This window comes from Lacerta agilis, chromosome 1, assembly GCF_009819535.1.
Source record: "Lacerta agilis isolate rLacAgi1 chromosome 1, rLacAgi1.pri, whole genome shotgun sequence".
NCBI lineage: Eukaryota > Metazoa > Chordata > Lepidosauria > Squamata > Lacertidae > Lacerta > Lacerta agilis.
The window spans coordinates 48,465,142-48,481,947 of NC_046312.1; the positions used below are offsets into that span (position 1 = coordinate 48,465,142).

Here is a 16,806-nt window from a genome sequence, read left to right on the forward strand (position 1 = left end):
TTGGACTACTTCTGACAAAGCCCAGGCCTTCTTTGCTGTAGTTAATAATGCCTCATTGGAACCAATGCCAGAGGTCTGCAACAGGTGTGGTGGTGGCATTCCTGGAGACGTAACTGGAGTACAAAGCAAAGTTGTAACCATAAACAAGGGAGGCTGAGATGCTAACGCTCCTAACTTACAGGTCTTGCATAATGTTGCGGGCAGCTCCTCCTCCTCTTTCATTTGCCTCTGAAAAAATGACAGCATTGGTTTCAGGGAGCAGTGAAGAGTAGTTTTAACTGCAACAAATACTCGATTTAATTTTTGCCCGTAGAAAGTTTTTGTTCCCGGGAAATTTTTCAAAACAATCCTGTGGAAATTTGCACATGCCTTGGTTTGGTTCTTACCTATTGACTCTTTGAACTCTGAACATTTTGCATGAATGTGATCTCTCTTGCTTATCAGTGGAATTGCCCCTGATTTTTTCCACTGGCATACAAGTAAATAGATTTTTGCTGCCTCCCATGAGTGCAGTCAAGATTTCCTATCTGAGATGTTTGCTATCTGATATAAAAGACTTACTTATGGTTTGAGAAAGGAGAAAATACAAGGCCATAGTTATTTTTCTGATAGAGTAGTAGTGCAGAGTAGGGCTTTAGCTGTTGAGGCTCTTTGTTGACTGTTGTATTCCTGCAGGCACAAGAAGTCCAAGTTCACAGATCCTAGCCTGGGCAACCTTACCTACAGTAACCCCTCTTACCGGACATCTACCCAAGAGGTAAAGATTGAAACAGTTCCCAAGCCAGCCATGTATAACCAGCTATGCTATAAGGAGGTAAGAGATGCCTTTAGATTGAGTCATTTGTGTCAAGGCACTGTGGTTTTAAACATCAAATTGCAATAAGCCTAACTAATTCGTCTTATTCTCATCAGTCCTAGCTACCCTAAAGAATCCTGTCCTTCACCTCTCACATTATTGACAGCCATCTGTCAGGAATGCTGTCCTTCACCTCTCACATTATTGACAGCCATCTGTCAGGAATGCTGTCCTTCACCTCTCACATTATTGACAGCCATCTGTCAGGAATGCTTTGATGGTGTTTCCTGCTTGGCAGGGGGTTGGACTGGATGGCCCTTGTGGTCTCTTCCAACTCTAGGATTCTATCATTCTATTAGAAGACCACTGACATGACTCGTATAGGTTAACCAGCAATACTATTTATTTGATACTTTTGTCTTGGGGCACCTGTTATCCCAAGGAAATGAAGAGTTCGACTCATTCAGAGTTTTAATTCCTCTATTCAGCAAAAAAAAAAAAAAAGGCTTCCAGAGTGGCTTACAAATCACTGCAACAAGACAGTCAATGCCGCCAGGCTTCAAAAGATACGGCACAAAGGAAAAATGGATTGGGAAAGAGGAGGAAATGAGACAAATTCTTAGCCACAGTTTCTGCTAATGGCCATTTGGAGTGGAAAAGTTAATGGAGAGGAGGTGCCAGATGTTGCTGTCCTCCCCAGCTGTTGGAGTGGCCCTGCATCCCTTCTCTTCCATCCTCTGCTGCAGCCTGATGACAGGTGACAGCTGATGGAGGGAAGGGTCAGGCTTCTCGGCAGAGCTCGGGGTGATGCTGCTGCACCTCTTCTCTTCTCCTTCTCTGGTTCAGGCCAATGTAAAATGACACACTCCCAGTTCCCAACCCCAGTCCCTTGTGGGGTCCCTGTACTTCAGTAGTCATGAATAGCTATATGCAGCTAGACAGATGCGCCTGTGCACTGCATGGATCGCCAGTGGGAGGGAGAGCAGACTAATGGATAATTGTTGTATTTGGAAGGGCACGAGATGGGCCGTGATGTCTCAAAGCACTTAGTCTCTCTGTCTTTCCTCCTCAGCATCTTTCTCACCCCCCTGATAGCCTTTCACCATTCCTCTTTTGACCTGCCCACAGCCTCATATCAGGTATCACAGCTCTGCATTTGTGCAGCCTCTGCCTGCCTTCTTCCTGTAGTGCTGATGAGTGGCCTAATGCTGTCTTATATTACTTGCTTCTTGGCTGGCTTTCTCTCCCTCTCCGTGTGTGCGTGCGTGCATACGCACGCCCCCCTGAAATACTTGTGTGTTTGTGTGCTGGGAAAGAAAAGTGTTTTTGCCTTGGTTAAGTAATTTGAAACTGCTTAGAACTTTACAAAATTCGGAATAAGGGAATTTCCCTTAAAAAAGGGAAAAGTTGACAGCTATGCCCTGGAATTGGTGAAGCACAGTTATTGCTAATTTTCCTTGCCTCTTTCCTCTCCTCCATGTCGAATTTGTGTGCATCGTGCTGTTTTTATGAGAGTGTTCTCTAAATCTTTGCTATTTTAACATAATTACTGATTGGACTGATCTGTGCAACGCTTCTTAACATCAGTGTTTATACCCATCAGACACATTTTGCATTGAATTAACCAGGGTTGGCTTCTGCGTCCCACTCAAATATAGACAACATTTTTCAGCTGTTTCCACTACATTTCCTGTACTTTGTGTGCTTGGAACAAAGCTCATGATACAGGAGGGTGACTTTAAGAAGCATCTAGTGCACCCCCACCAGATGCTGTTGGACGCAGACTCCTATCATCTCTGGTGTAGTGGGAGACACCCTTCTAAGAGTCAGTGCCTGCATTCTCATAATCTAACCTGCAGTGGCCATTCTGGAGCTGAATCTTAAGACAGTCTCATAGTTTAATGCTTGATTTCGCCAGTGCTCCTTTTCACTCCTCATGATTTGGGAGATATTACTTGTCCTCCCAATTTATTCACTACCTGTATCATCTTTTCTTTTCATGAATTGATGGGATGCACAGTTTGTAATGGAATTGCCAGTAACAGCTCGTCTGCTAGGAAACGCAGCGCGTGATCCATCTAGATAGTATTTCATGCACGCAGACATTTGAGTCTGGCAAACCTGTGAAAGCTAGCTCTCTTTTCTGGTGTTCCATCCCATGACCCTGTGATTTTTGCTCCCGTGCTTAAGATAGGTCAGAGACCTCCACAATGAAAGAAAACGCCTGTGTGGTATGAAGATAGGTGTCAATAACATTTTGGTTTCCAGTGGGTGGGTTTTGCTAGCTTTTGAGATCTACTTTAGCACCATATTTGGGCGGTCAGAAACTGTTTTTTCTTGCCTCTGTTCAGTTTGGCTAGTGAACTTCTTTCCTTCCCTCCCCTGCTGTGCCCAATATTACCATAGTGTGTGGTTACACCTGGTTACTTGGAGCACCTGGAGTCATTTTCTCTTTAAGCACTTCCTGCTTCATGGCTGTGTGGGCTTGGTGGGTGGACGGTCCTGTCTAACAAGCCTAAAGTTGCAGTGGTCATCTCTTTAGTCCCTCCCCAAGTGCACAATGTGACTTTATTCACATAGCAGGAAACAGCTTCTTGTGGGTTTTCTGCGCTTCGGTGTTCTGGCACCTGCTTTTTCCCTCTTCAACTCGCATGTCTCATGTTATTGTCTCTGTCCACAGGCCGGACCTGATCACAGTTACAGCAAGGAAAAGATCAAGATTGTGGAAGGGATATGCCTCTTGTCCAGCGATGAATCGGAGTGGGACGACCTGAAACAGATACGGAGCTCTCGGGGGTGTATCCTCCGTGACCACGTCTGCATGAAGACTGACACGGTCTCTATCCAAGCCAGCTCCGGCTCGCTGGATGACACCGAAACTGAGCAGCTGCTGCAGGAGGAGCAGTCAGAATGCAGCAGCATCAACGCGGCAGCGACCCCCCGAGCGCCGCGGCTCCCTTCCAGACACAGGCTGGAAGCACCAACGCAAACCCTCAACAGAGAGTGATGTCTAAAGCACACAATGAGACGCTTGTCCCTCCTCTGTCACCTTTCGCACTGATGAGATAGGATCTTGCCCGCAATTCCAGGAGGAACTCAAAAGAGACTTGCCTCTGTGTCACACAGAGCCCAGAGCCTTTCTTTCTGAGAGGAGCCTGAGCTTAAACTGCCTTTTGTGGCAGGTGGGAGACAACCTAGAGACTCTCTTGGCTCACTGATGTTTATTTATATAATGTCCCCTTTTGCTAGAAGCTGTGGTGTTGAATTCAGCAGCTGCTTTCCCAGCTGTGTCCGGTGCAGCTTTCACTCGGTCTAGTGCACCAGCTAGCCATGGACTCCCAACGCCACCAGGGAGGGATGAGAGTTTCTGAAGTTCCCTGATACTACTACCTTTCTTCAGAGTCTGTTGGCACTAACTAGATTTTGCACTGCGCTCTTTCTGTCTTAAATGAAAGGGTTTGGGGCCAGGTAGAAGTGCCTGAAGTGAGAAAGGTGATGTAACAGCGGGTCACTTTTGCAGATACTTGTGCGGGGAGAGCAAACGACAGTTGTAACTTCACTGGAAGGGTCACTAAATTACCACGACCCATCTTTTTTCTAAGCGGTGGGGAAACACCTGTGAAATCCAACCTAGGGTGTCAGGAGTTCAGAGGGTAAAGCATTTGAGCCTGTTGCTGGCAACAGAGGTTGCTCCTGCCACAGTTCGGTATGGCAGAATGCCCACTCCCTTCCTAAAACATACTTCTGGTTTTTGTCAGATTGAACTTAACACATCTGTTCCCTGGAGGGACGACTCGCTGTTTTTATTGCACTTCCCAGTAGCTTTGACTTCTGAGGAAAGCACCGGGTGCAGTGGTATTTTATCATAACCTTCCTTAGTTACTCAAGTCACAGGCCCATCCTGTGGAAATGTGTGCTACTGAAAACAACGTTAGCCTGTGGAACACAAGTGGGCAATATGTTTTATTTGTTTGTCTGTTTTGGAAATGGAATATAATTGGTCAGTGGGTGTACCTGAAACATCAGGTGCAAGTTCGAGCTCCAACATGCTGCTGGACAAACCTAGTAGGGGACATTTTCTAAGCCTTTTCTTGCCAGCATTTCTCTTTGGAAGTTCTGGGAGGATGGGTCTGCTCGCACCTTCTTCTAGGATCTGCTGTGTGGGTTGAGTATGTGTGGTGTCAAAAAGTGGGTGTGTGCAATTTGAGAGATGATGAATGTGTGTGGCTAGGCAAAGGCAGGCAGGCAAGGAGTAAGGCAGGGCACCAGAACTGTTTGACTGTATAAAGTTCATTTCCTCCTCAATGCAACTAGGTTAAGATTTCCATGCTATGAAGGGAGAACCAAGGCTAAGAAACGGCCTTTTCGAAATGTTTTGCAGGTGGTGGTTTGTGCAACCAAACACTTCCTCCACCAGTTCCAGACATGATTTGGCAAGATAGCACTTACACTGCAGGGAAGTCCTATTCAGAGCTGATAACCACATTATTTATTCTCTGGGAATATGCACCACTATAATCTCACCTTGCTCCTGCAAGTGCCTCTCTTGTGATTAGTGCATGATGCACAGACTGTGCTTGTGCTTGTGTGACACTCGGACGAGCAGCACAGGTTCCCTGTGGCTAAACAGTTACGTGATCTGATTGCTTCCTCTCGCCTATTCCAAGCAGGGAGGGCACAAGCATTAAAAAAAAAAAAAACCAGCGATGCAACTCTAGCAACCTGCCCCCTTGCGACTTTCCTTCTATAACAGGTTCATATTCCCGTCAACAAGGCAACCCTCCCCCTTATGTGTCCTGTTAACTATTTTATTGCACACCTAAAACATGAATATGACAATTGTGCATTTTTAATCACATTCATCGAAAGAGTCCATGCACAACAAAGCTAGGGTGGGTGATGTGCTTGTACAGTGGCAATTGTGTTGGTTGCTGCGTAGTGTGTGAAGCAGTTATAAGTAGTGCATCTTTGTCACAGACACCTTTTCCTTCTAGATGGTCCACAGCAGACATGTCGTGCTTCTGCCTGTTCCCTCTACCATCTCCATCCCTGCTCACCTCTGCTATTTCCATCATGTTTCTTTACATTTGCTGGCAATCCTCTGTTGCCTTCGCCCACACATATTGGGCATGTTTGCACACACTCAGTATTGTAAAAACAAAACAGTGGAATTTTGGGTTGCAGTAGGAACGGTGCAAGCCAGTTTCGGTGCAAGATCGGCATTCCTGACAATTAACCCCAACCTCTTGCTTTCTCATCTTGAGGAAGATATAAATTAAAATTATTTTGGGAGCCGAGTTTTGTATTTCAAGAAAACGTGAATAAAGCTCTATTTCTGCAGAATCACACGGCAAAATCAACCTGTGCTTAAAAGTTTCAGTACTGTGAGCAAGTCTTTCTAGGACATGTTTATATTCTTCCATCAAAGACTCTCTCGTTCTGACTGTCCAACCTCAGAACTGTTTTCCTGTTTTACCTGCTATTACTCTCTTTCAATTTATTTGCATGCTTGCTTTACAACATTTATTGTGCTTTGCTCTCCTAGCTGTCCCTGTGAACTAAGAGTTGCATTCATTGCTGTCTCTGCATCAGCAGAAAATACTTTTCTCTGTGCAATAAGGCTTCACTTTCCTCTCTTCACCCTTGCATCCACTCAAAATCTGCTGCAGAGTTTGGGGGGGATGTGGGAGACAAGAGAAGAATGTGAAGTTCTGTTATGCGAGCAGAAGTCCATTTGTGCAGCATTGGATTCCACCCTAAGTCTCTCATACTTTCAAAGAGATCCATGTATTGAACCACACCAGCTCTTGTGCCTGCATTCACAAGTCCATAAGTGATTTCCACCCCCACCGTGGTGTTTTACCATATTCTCTGCATTCTCTTCCCTCAGCCATTATTTTCCATTGGCATCTGATTCTGACCCATCCGAAAAGATAGAACTTGAGGATCGGAAATGTAAAAACGGCAGCTTAAAGTCCAAATTCAGCCAATTAGCTGTATTTATGTTATTAAAATCGCTCATCTACAGGAGTCATCCACACTAGGCTCACTTTATTTTGGGGGAGTCTGGTGAGGGGAGACAAAAAAAAAACCATGTAAAAGAATGCGGAGAGCACTTGCAGGAAGGCAAACAGTCACGCACCCTGCCTAGCCCACTGATGTTCTCTTGAAAATGCAGTAGCATGACAAAGGACTTTGGCTTGAGGAGATCTCTCATTTACATAAATTATATCAATTTCTTGGGCCGTGAAATGGTAATATGCACAAGGGCAAAGTCAAGCATAGCCCTTTTGAAAAAGACAGCACTGGAGAGACATTGTGCTAGTTATATCCTGTTGCCTTTTCAATTATAGAGGCATTGTAGGAGGCTGGACTAGATCACTCTGGGATCCCTTGCTGTTGTTTATCCCTATGAAATGTTGGTTAGAACTGGGGCTTGGAGCAATGTTGTTATTAGGCTTTCCCCCTACTTGCAGGGGAATATATTAGATTGTAATTTAAATATATATATTTATTTGGGTTGGCTCCACTGAAGCTTCCTCAGGCTGAAGATGAGGAAGACAAGTCTCAGCAAGATCTGTGGGGATAGGGTAGCCCTGCTGCTGAAACCATGGACAAAATTAAGGCCATGTGCATTTGAAAAAAAGAGTTTAGGAAAGGTGAAGCCAGGCACTGATGAGGGCCACGAGGCCAGGGTGAAGTGTTGAATATAGGCAGTTGCAGTTAGAAGAAACAATATTAAAAACGGGGGCTGTGAAATAATTGAAAAATACTTGTCCTCATACAAGTTCAGTAAATCAACAGAGACAGTGCCACTGCCACTAATGTCTCCACTTGTCTTTCTGCAACTTTATTGCACATTCCAGTCTACAGACTACATAATGACCTCCTTTCTGAAACCCCTTCCCTCGACCCATCTGACCCCTCATAATGGCTGCAGAAGATTGGAAGAATGGTACCTACAGCTTTACTCCTACTTGTGAAGTAAGCAGTGATGAGATGTGCAAGCAGCCTTTGGCCAATGCTGCTGGTTATATGGGACTCTTCACTGCTGATGCTGATGAAGCAAAGTCTCATTGCACTTGGACTTTGCAGATTGTGGAAAGCCAGAAGTGGGGACAATCTCGTGAGCACTGATTAACTATGTAAAAAGAACATCCTGCCTCTTGTCTGTCTTGAGCTGTTGGCAGCAATTTCCCTACCTTTCTGTGTAATGGTTTTAAATGTTACTCACTGGAGAGATTGGATTTCGCCTCCCCCCCAAGTTATTTAACTACTACGCTCAGTATTTTAGGTTTGATGATAATTTAATATAAATTTAGCTTTTCTTAATCGCTCTGCTGGACTCATGAGTTGTGAATCACGAATGCTACCCAAACCGGCCACATGAAGGCTCATCTCATTTGAAGAAGCAACGGAGTTGGGACCAGAGCAAGCAGATCCCATCACATCTCACCTTTGAAGAAATAACTGGTTTAGGATTCGGGTGAAAGCAGGGGAATGGGAATTAACTGTTACGAATATTACATATGGCAGGTTATGGCACTGCCAAGGACTAACGCCAGAAATGTCTGAAGCTCAAGTTAGTAGGGCTGCTGCTTGCTTCCCTCTGGTATTAACTTGGCATTTCACAGAGCCTATTACGACCCCATGAAGCTTAGAGGGTTTTTGCATTTCTCATGCTGGCAATTTAAATGTTTACAAATGAATCACTTAGAATGTACACACTTCTGCTTCTTGTCCCTTACATTTCTGTGCTTCCCTTTTAGTTCAGTGTGTGTCCCTATTTCTCAATATACTGATTGATCCCAGAATCATGAGTCATAAATCAAACCAAATTGAAAGTTTACAGTGCTTTACTACATTTCTAGATGAGCAGATTACAATAATTCAAAACGTGAAATGATTCTTACAAATAAAATGAGAACTTACAGAATAATGACTAATTACCTCATTAGCTTCCTTAATAAAGCTAAACACTAGTTTAATTTAAAAATAATTACTAACCAAAGTTTGTAGCTAGTTAGAAAATTAATTTCTATTAACCTGGCCAAGATTGTTCCTACTTACATACTCCACAGCTGGTATTGATGTAGAGAAGTAATTTTTAGTCCAGAAGCAATTATTTGACCATTTTGGGGTCCATTCTGTTAATGGACAAAACTATGACTTTCAGCTTCAAACTTTAAACATTGAGTACCTAACTGCCCCAGACTAATTTTGTGGATTTGATGACACCTGCAGCTGCATCCATAACTTGACATCCTTTGCCAAAGAACAGATCAAGATGGCTTTTTCCCATTTGCTGGTGGGTCAGCTTTGACCTTGGCAATGATGTCTTTGGCATGACTTTTCTGTCCTGACTTGCACCCGGTTTCTCAAGTGTAGATGTAAAATAATGTCCACCCAAAGTTCAGTACTGTATATCAGTAAATCGGCCATGTATCTTCTGTGCAGTGACATCCAAAGAGGCTTTGTGTTCAAATGGGATCAGTTTCATCTTCTGAAGGCCAGCCTAAAAATTATATTTCCAGCACTTGACATCTCAGCCTACATTCATCCTTAGATCTATATATTTCCTCACAGCAAGCTGGCATAGAGAATGGCAGCACATATATTTCAAAAATAGCAAAAATATGTGCCCCAAGCAGCATAAAATACAGTGATGCATCATGCAAGACCCTTGGGATAAATAGCAAACCAGATATAACAGACACATCACATACAGACACTGGCACAAAAAACTATAAGCATGGTTTATATGCAGCAGATCCCTTCATTGGCCCTGTAAGAAGTATATGATCAGTATTCACAAAGGGCAAGTTGCAGTGTAAAAATTCACAGTATCATTTATAAAAATGTCCTCATTTTGCATGGATATCCTTATGGTCAGATGTGGAAAACATTTTTATTAACATTATTTAGCCTGCATTTCCACCTACACACAAGAACCTCAAGACTTAAGCTTTTGTGTAGCTGCAAAAAGAACACTTGGTATCATTGAACTTTATTGGACTTTTCATTATTTTAGTTAATAAGTTTACTTACTGGGTATCAGATGAGAGGAATGTATTTCTCTTGCCTGAGAATTCTTAATTTACTCTATAACAGTCATCTTAAAACGTTATAATCACTAAAAAGAAAAAAGATTTGGTTTACTCTTCTTAGCCTGCATATAAATCTTGAAATATCAGCTCTGTACCCTTTGCAAGACTATATTAAAATAGAAACAACAGTGGACTTCTCCTGTGCTGCTTAGGGATCTGCATATCATTATCCAATGAGTTACAGATAATAGAAATAACTTCCTTTCTCCTAGCAGAGAAAGGAAAAGAATGCAAAAATCCTCATACTTGCTTGGTTGGTCCTATTCCTTAGTGGAGCGGATAAAAATATTTCTTATACATACATATTGGTTACTTCCATGTCCATGAATATGGACTAACGTATATGAGCAAAGATTCTGAATTATGCTGTTAGGTCATATAAACATTCTATTTAATTACAAACCAATATGCTTTAGTTGTTATAAAAACCAGTAGAATCCATGTTTGTTTAGGAAATACATTAATTAACCAGTGGGAATGTGCTACTGCAAACACAAAGTGGAACTATCAACATATAATTCTATGTAAGAACACTGGCGATTCACTTATGGTAAACATTTTACATCACTGGTTTGTGAATGTGAAATGAGGAAACGGCAAAATGCTTCTTTCCAAACATCAGGATTCAGCTGTGGGACTGGCAATGGTCCATTCCAGTTTGTCTAAAAAGGCTCATTGTTCTTGTATCTTGCTATATCATCCACATTCTGGCTGGAAAAAGCAGCTCTATTCATCCAGCTTTAGAAATTCTGCCATAGTTGACAAGGCTGTACCTACCACCTACCAAGACAGTAAGGGCAATTGCCAAACCACTTTACTTGGAGTAAACAGATTTGAATATTGGTACCATATATATATATATATATATCCCGCCCATCTGGCTGAGTTTCCCCAGCCACTCAGGGCAGCTCCCAATCGAGTGTTAGAAACAATACAGCGTTAAATATTAAAAACTTCCCTAAACGGCTGCCTGCAGATGTCTCTTAAAAATAAGACAGCTGCTTATTTCCTTGACATCTGATGGGAGGGTGTTCCACAGGGCGGGCGCCACTACCAAGAAGGCCCTCTGTCTTGTTCCCTGTAACCTCACTTCTCACAATGAGGGAACCAACAAAAGGCCCTTGGCATCGGATCTCAGTGTCCGGTCTGAATGATGGGGGTGGAGATGCTCCTTCAGGTATACAACACCGAGGCTGTTTAGGGCTTTAAAGGTCAGCACCAACACTGAATTGTGCTCGGAAACTTACTGGGAGCCAATCCAGACCTCTCAGGACTGGTGTTATATGGTCCTGGCAACCACTCCCAGTCACTAGTCTAGCTGCCGCATTCTGGATTAGTTGCAGTTTCCAGGTCACCTTCAAAGGTAGCCCCACGTAGAGCGCACTGCAGTAGTCCAAGCGGGAGATAACTAGAGCATGCACCACTCTAGCAAGACAGTCGGTGGGCAGGTAATCTTGAAGACAGTACTGTTCTTCCATCTTCATATATCGCCTTACCGCAAGGTGGAGTTGAAAGTTAATGTAGTCAAATTGTATTGAGTCTAAAGCATTTTCTAGAATTGGAAACATAACAATTCACATCTGTACCAGGCCTGCCTTACATTCAAAAATGTTCAGTACTAAAGCAGATGAGGCACCCGTAACTACATGATATGATTTCACTACAAGGCCAGAAGTAGGAGTAAAGATTGCCTGATGAGGTACGTGTTCATTTAGAAGTCCTATTGTGTTCAACGGAATAACTGCATAGGACTGCAGTCTTAATGTGACACCATTGTAACATCTACGCAACATACACAAATGGTATATACAATTAAGGAGACTACAACAGGGAACAGCTCATGTATCACACTCTGAATTGCTTCATTAACTTTGGTATATACCAGTCTGCTATGGATTAAAATATGCAAAGCAGGATCCACAAAGGGATATACCGTAATACCCTTTTATCATTGCATACAATTATCTAATACCCTTCTAGAAGCTAAGGGAGACTCAGTACAGCCTAGAATCCTTCAAAGTAGTCCAAAAGAAATTGAATGTTAGAAGGCTCATAGACAGAAGTGTGTATCAATCATCTCTGTTCTGGAAGTCATACTCCTTGTTAACTAAAATACAAATAGCCTGGAATTTTACCAGCAAGGTGCCTGAACCCACCAGTCATGCCATAATCAATAGCTGATTCCGGTAAAAATGCTCTTCATATCAAAAGTTTTTGTATCACCCATTTCGCTGAACAAAATTTTATCAAATAAGTCTGAATGTAAACATTCATGGGATAGATATCCGTTTTAGAAACTGTTTTCAGAGTTGCTAATCTTAATTGCCTGCCCTAGGCTGATGATGGGCAACCGTTAATTGATTACTGCCTAGGGATTCAGAAAACAGCTAAGTATTACTTAATGGACCTAACTTGGTCATGTTGATTAATTTCTACGCTGAGTAAAACCTAGTGAAGACCTCCCCCTAAGGTTAAGAGGTAATGATAAATGTGTTAAAACAGAGTGGGTGCATGCCAATAGGAGGTGGCTTACTGCTTAATGGACATCCACTGAGTTCTATGGGATAAAGTTCAAGGAGACAAAACTTGCATCTCAACAGTGGGATACACAGGGCATCCTTTATTTATCTCTGTCCCACAATGTCTCCTTTATTTTCTCTCATATAAGGGAATGGTGCCCGTCATTAATCACTCGCTGGAATTCAGCATTTTATCACTTTATTATATAAAGAAGCAACAGGAACACATGAGTGGGTGGGAGGAGAAGGAAGCAGGGCATCTCTTTTCTTGGGCCCTCCTGAAAAAGGCCAGGAGACAGGAGAGGAAGAGGCATGTTGCCTCCACTCCAGAGGCCTCGGAATAGCTTTTGGCTTAGAAGTGGTGGGAATTAGCAAGCTTTCAAGTTTTTCAAAACGGATCAGACCATAAAGAACGACACCTTCATTGGGGCAAAAAGAAGTGTGCAAGCTTTTGAGATCCTCAAGACCCTTCAGCAGGCTGGATGATCTACAAAAAGAAATGGGGGAAAGGAGAGAAGCAGATAACACTGGGTATATACACACACCACTATGCATGCATGGGTAGGGCAGAAATAAGTCACGTACAGTTTATAAGTAAATGTGTATATGACTGCCGCCTTAGGTTAGGCTGCATTTAGTGCAAAAATGACTAGGTTGCACCAAAGACAACAATGAAGAGTTAAACATACAAACCTAAAAACTGCTAGTTCTTACTATTCTCTGCACCAGTAACCTTTACTTCAACCTGAAAGCTTTTTGCACAAAGCAAAACTAGCCTAATTAGAACCCAATTCTATGCACATACTCTCTGAAGCAAGTGCTATTATGATTAAGCAAGTTAAGATCGCCATTTTAGTCTATGGAACATTTTAATGCTATTTTAACTTGGCGGACTTTTTCATCATGTCCTCTCCTCGCTCCTTCATTTGCCTAAAATCCAATCAGATGAAAAGTCTCTTGAAGTTTACAACAACTGGAAAGCTTGCTCACTGCTCTGCTCTCTTTTATTGGCCCTAATACATTATTACTCTTGTTATTTTTGGATCTCCCCCAATGAAACAACGCGGCTGCCTACAGTTGTGGGCTTTTAAAAACGGTCTTTGGAATCCACCCCTTCACTTCGGAGGAGGAAGGGAAGGTGAAGCAAGAATAAGAAAAGCATGGCCCCTGACAACATCAACAGTCAGGACGAAAGAACCCGTCCGCCCTGATCTTGTTATTCTGTCCTGATCGTCATTGTTGTGACTGAGACGTAGAGGCGGCGTCAATCCAGCTGCTCTGCTTAAAAGACGCAGGGAGAAAAATGGACTTCGCCGCTCGGCTCGTCTCTTGATTGGCTGCTCGAATCTAGGAAAATGTCATCTGTGAAGCTTCCATTGGTCATCTTGCGCCGTCACTCAAAGCCTAGACGCCGCTAGCATGGCAGAAGGCGGCAGAAAGGAGTGCTCTTGAAAGACTGGGCAAAAGCGGCGAGAACTGAACGGGTGCAATAAGAGTATTTCACGATGTTTTATAGCAGAAATTGTTCACCTTTGACCATCCAGGTGATGTTGAATTACACCTCCCAACATCCCTGACTGGCCATTAGCCATGCTGGCTGGATCTAATGGGGGTGGGGAGTCCGACAATATTATGTGGTTGATTTCTTTTACAGAACTAGAAGTTTCTTGTTGAAGCACATACTCAGAATCTACTTTATATATCTTTTTCCAAAATATATTTCCCATTAAAAGATCTCTTAATAAAGATGGCATGCCTTACTTTTAAAGTAATGGATGTAAACAAATGAGAAGCAGCGCCAATGGGAGTGATTGCCTCGAAAATTATGTTTATGCATTGATGCAACAATACCTTCTGCCTCCTTTCTGCCTACGCATAACTGGGCAGCAGCGGAATGCGAGGTGTAAACTCTCCAGTCCCCAGGACTCGGCTATACAGCTGCAAATAAAACATTTTGAGTGCAATATACAATGTGACACTAGATGGCGATGGTGAGTCTTATGGAAAATTCGATGTATTTTTTAAAAACGCATTAAAAAATTTTTCCAAAACGATTTTTATATGTGTGTGGATTCCAACATGATCACTTCTCTCCCATACCCCACCGCCTTTTCCATTTACTGTATTCCCTTGCTCTGAACACTTGCATTTTGAATATGAGTGTTCATGCACGCATGACACAGCAGTTCTATAAAGGGCTAAGGGAAGGGCGACTGAACAGAGAGAAGGAAAGACAGCTGAACAGAGCCACATGATGCAACTGAACTAATGAGAGATTAGTAAGTGATGCCTCCAACTTTTGAGGGTAGGGAGGGATTTGGGAAAGCTGTGAACTAAAATTAAGAGTGGGAGGGCACCCAAAGCAGCAGTTCTATGCAGACTTGGCAGTAAGCTCCATGGAACCCAGTGGGACTTACCTCTGAGTAAACCTGCAACTAGGCTGACACACTTGTCATGAACTCAACTTATCTCAATACTGTGTCTAAATGGTTCAGAAAAAGAGGAAACATTGTCTTATGACTTAAATTAATTTGGGGGGAGATACAATAAACAATGTGTATTTTGTTTTCACAATAATTAATGCAATTATAAATATGGCTTTGTGCTTTCAGAGCAGGTGGTGGGGAAGAGTTCCCTAAAAATAAATTCCATTGCTGCTTAAAATTTCAAAATACTTTTTTTCAGCCCTGCTTTAAGATGTCTTCAAATCATGACAGATCTTATATATTAACACACTTCCATTTTGTTTCCATGGTGTAGTAAAAAGTTGTGATTATTTTCCGAATCCTGTATTAAACCTCTCTTTGACTTTCTGTGTTAACCTGGATGAATTTGACACTCCAGTTGTGGAATGGCATCTTCCATTTCAAATCAATTTAACAGTAGTAGTAGTAGTTCTCGGAGTGGTGAAGTTTCCAAAGGTCTGGTGCTTTAACCCAAGTTTAATTCCATTTAGAATACTTTATTACTGGAGGCTCATTACCATTTTGTAGTATTTGTGATTATATCCAAATATGCAGATGCACATTCATAGCTATCAACTTTTCCCTTTTCTTGTGAGGAATCCTATTTGGAATAAGGGAATTTCCCTTAAAAAAAGGGAACATAGTTGACAGCTATGCACATTGACAAAGAAAGGTACTAGCAAGTGTGCTAGGATTATTAAGGCAGTCTCCAATTCCTTTTAACCCTATTCTGTCCAAACTTCCAATAGTGCCTGTTAGAGTGGTTGTTTGTTGCAGTGAATTAGCTTCTGCTGGTGAAATGAAATATGCTTTTCTTACCACTGTCTACTTGGTTATGTCCTCTTCGCGTGGACAGACTCCTTTCCTATCTGTGGCTTGGCACACAAAGTGCCCCTATTTTTATATGTGAAATATTGTGAGAGTAAGCTTTAACTATTTAAGTAATAACCAATAAGGCCTTTGCCCTCATTACTAAAGCAACCACGCACCACCCAGCTTCCTCCTGTGCCTATTAGCAAATGCACAACAGGCAGAAACACAAGGAGGTCAGGGAGCTTTCTGTTGCACCATCCTCCATGCTGGAAAACACACCATCTGAACATCTGCCTATCACGCACAGGGCCGGATTTAGGTTTGATGATGCCCTAAGCTACTGAAGTTAATGGGGCCCTTTATATGTCCAGCTGTCCTTTGTCAACAACAAATTGTCACTTTTTTGTGTTGAATATATGCTATATGGTAATTTATGGACCTAATAGGTATGTAAAGCCATTTGCACATAACAAAATACGTATTTTATCAAAGTAATTGTTGAACTGAAATACAATTAAGAAGTATATTAATAGTGAAATACAATTATGAAATGTATTAATAGCGAAATTATTAAGACAAGAAAAGGCTCCAACGAGCTGTAAGAATTGCAGAAAGGGTAATTGGTGTTAGCTTGCCTTCAATAGAGACAATTTATGCTACCCGAGTTAGGAAGAGAGCAGAGAGAATTGTAGCAGATCCTTTACATCCCGGTCATCATCTGCTTGATTTACTTCCATCTGGACGTCGCTACAGGACTTCATATACAAAATCGGCCAGGCACAAGAATAGTTTTTTCCCTTGTGCCATTAAATTGTTAAATTCATAGTTGTATAGCTTAAGGGGAGGTAAAATATGGGTGGGGTTTCTCTGCTTCTTTGTATTGTGAGAGGAACAGTGTCTGTATGTTTACATTGCAATGTAGCCAAAACAAATTCCAAGTATGTTGGAAAATGTACTTGGCCAATAATAAATTATTCCTATTCCTATTAAGCTCCAACTTAAAATGATTGGGGGCCATTACTTACCGTACATCATAGGAGCCTACACAACACAAAACACTGTTGCTGTATGTAGGTTTTATTTATTTGTTTTCTATCTTTTATTTT

At 42.2% G+C, this 16,806-nt stretch overlaps 1 protein-coding gene across 1 annotated transcript in view; it reads left to right on the plus strand.

Annotated features, from left to right (window-relative positions):
• Positions 1-4,745, plus strand: part of LRP4 (LDL receptor related protein 4) — a 100,769-nt gene extending 96,024 nt beyond the window's left edge. Inside the window, 3 exon segments of the mRNA XM_033148267.1 lie at positions 676-814; positions 3,477-3,734; positions 3,736-4,745. Of these exon segments, the coding sequence (XP_033004158.1) occupies positions 676-814; positions 3,477-3,734; positions 3,736-3,810 (472 nt within the window). The 3' untranslated portion in view covers positions 3,811-4,745.
• Positions 4,746-16,806: the final 12,061 nt, after the last annotated feature.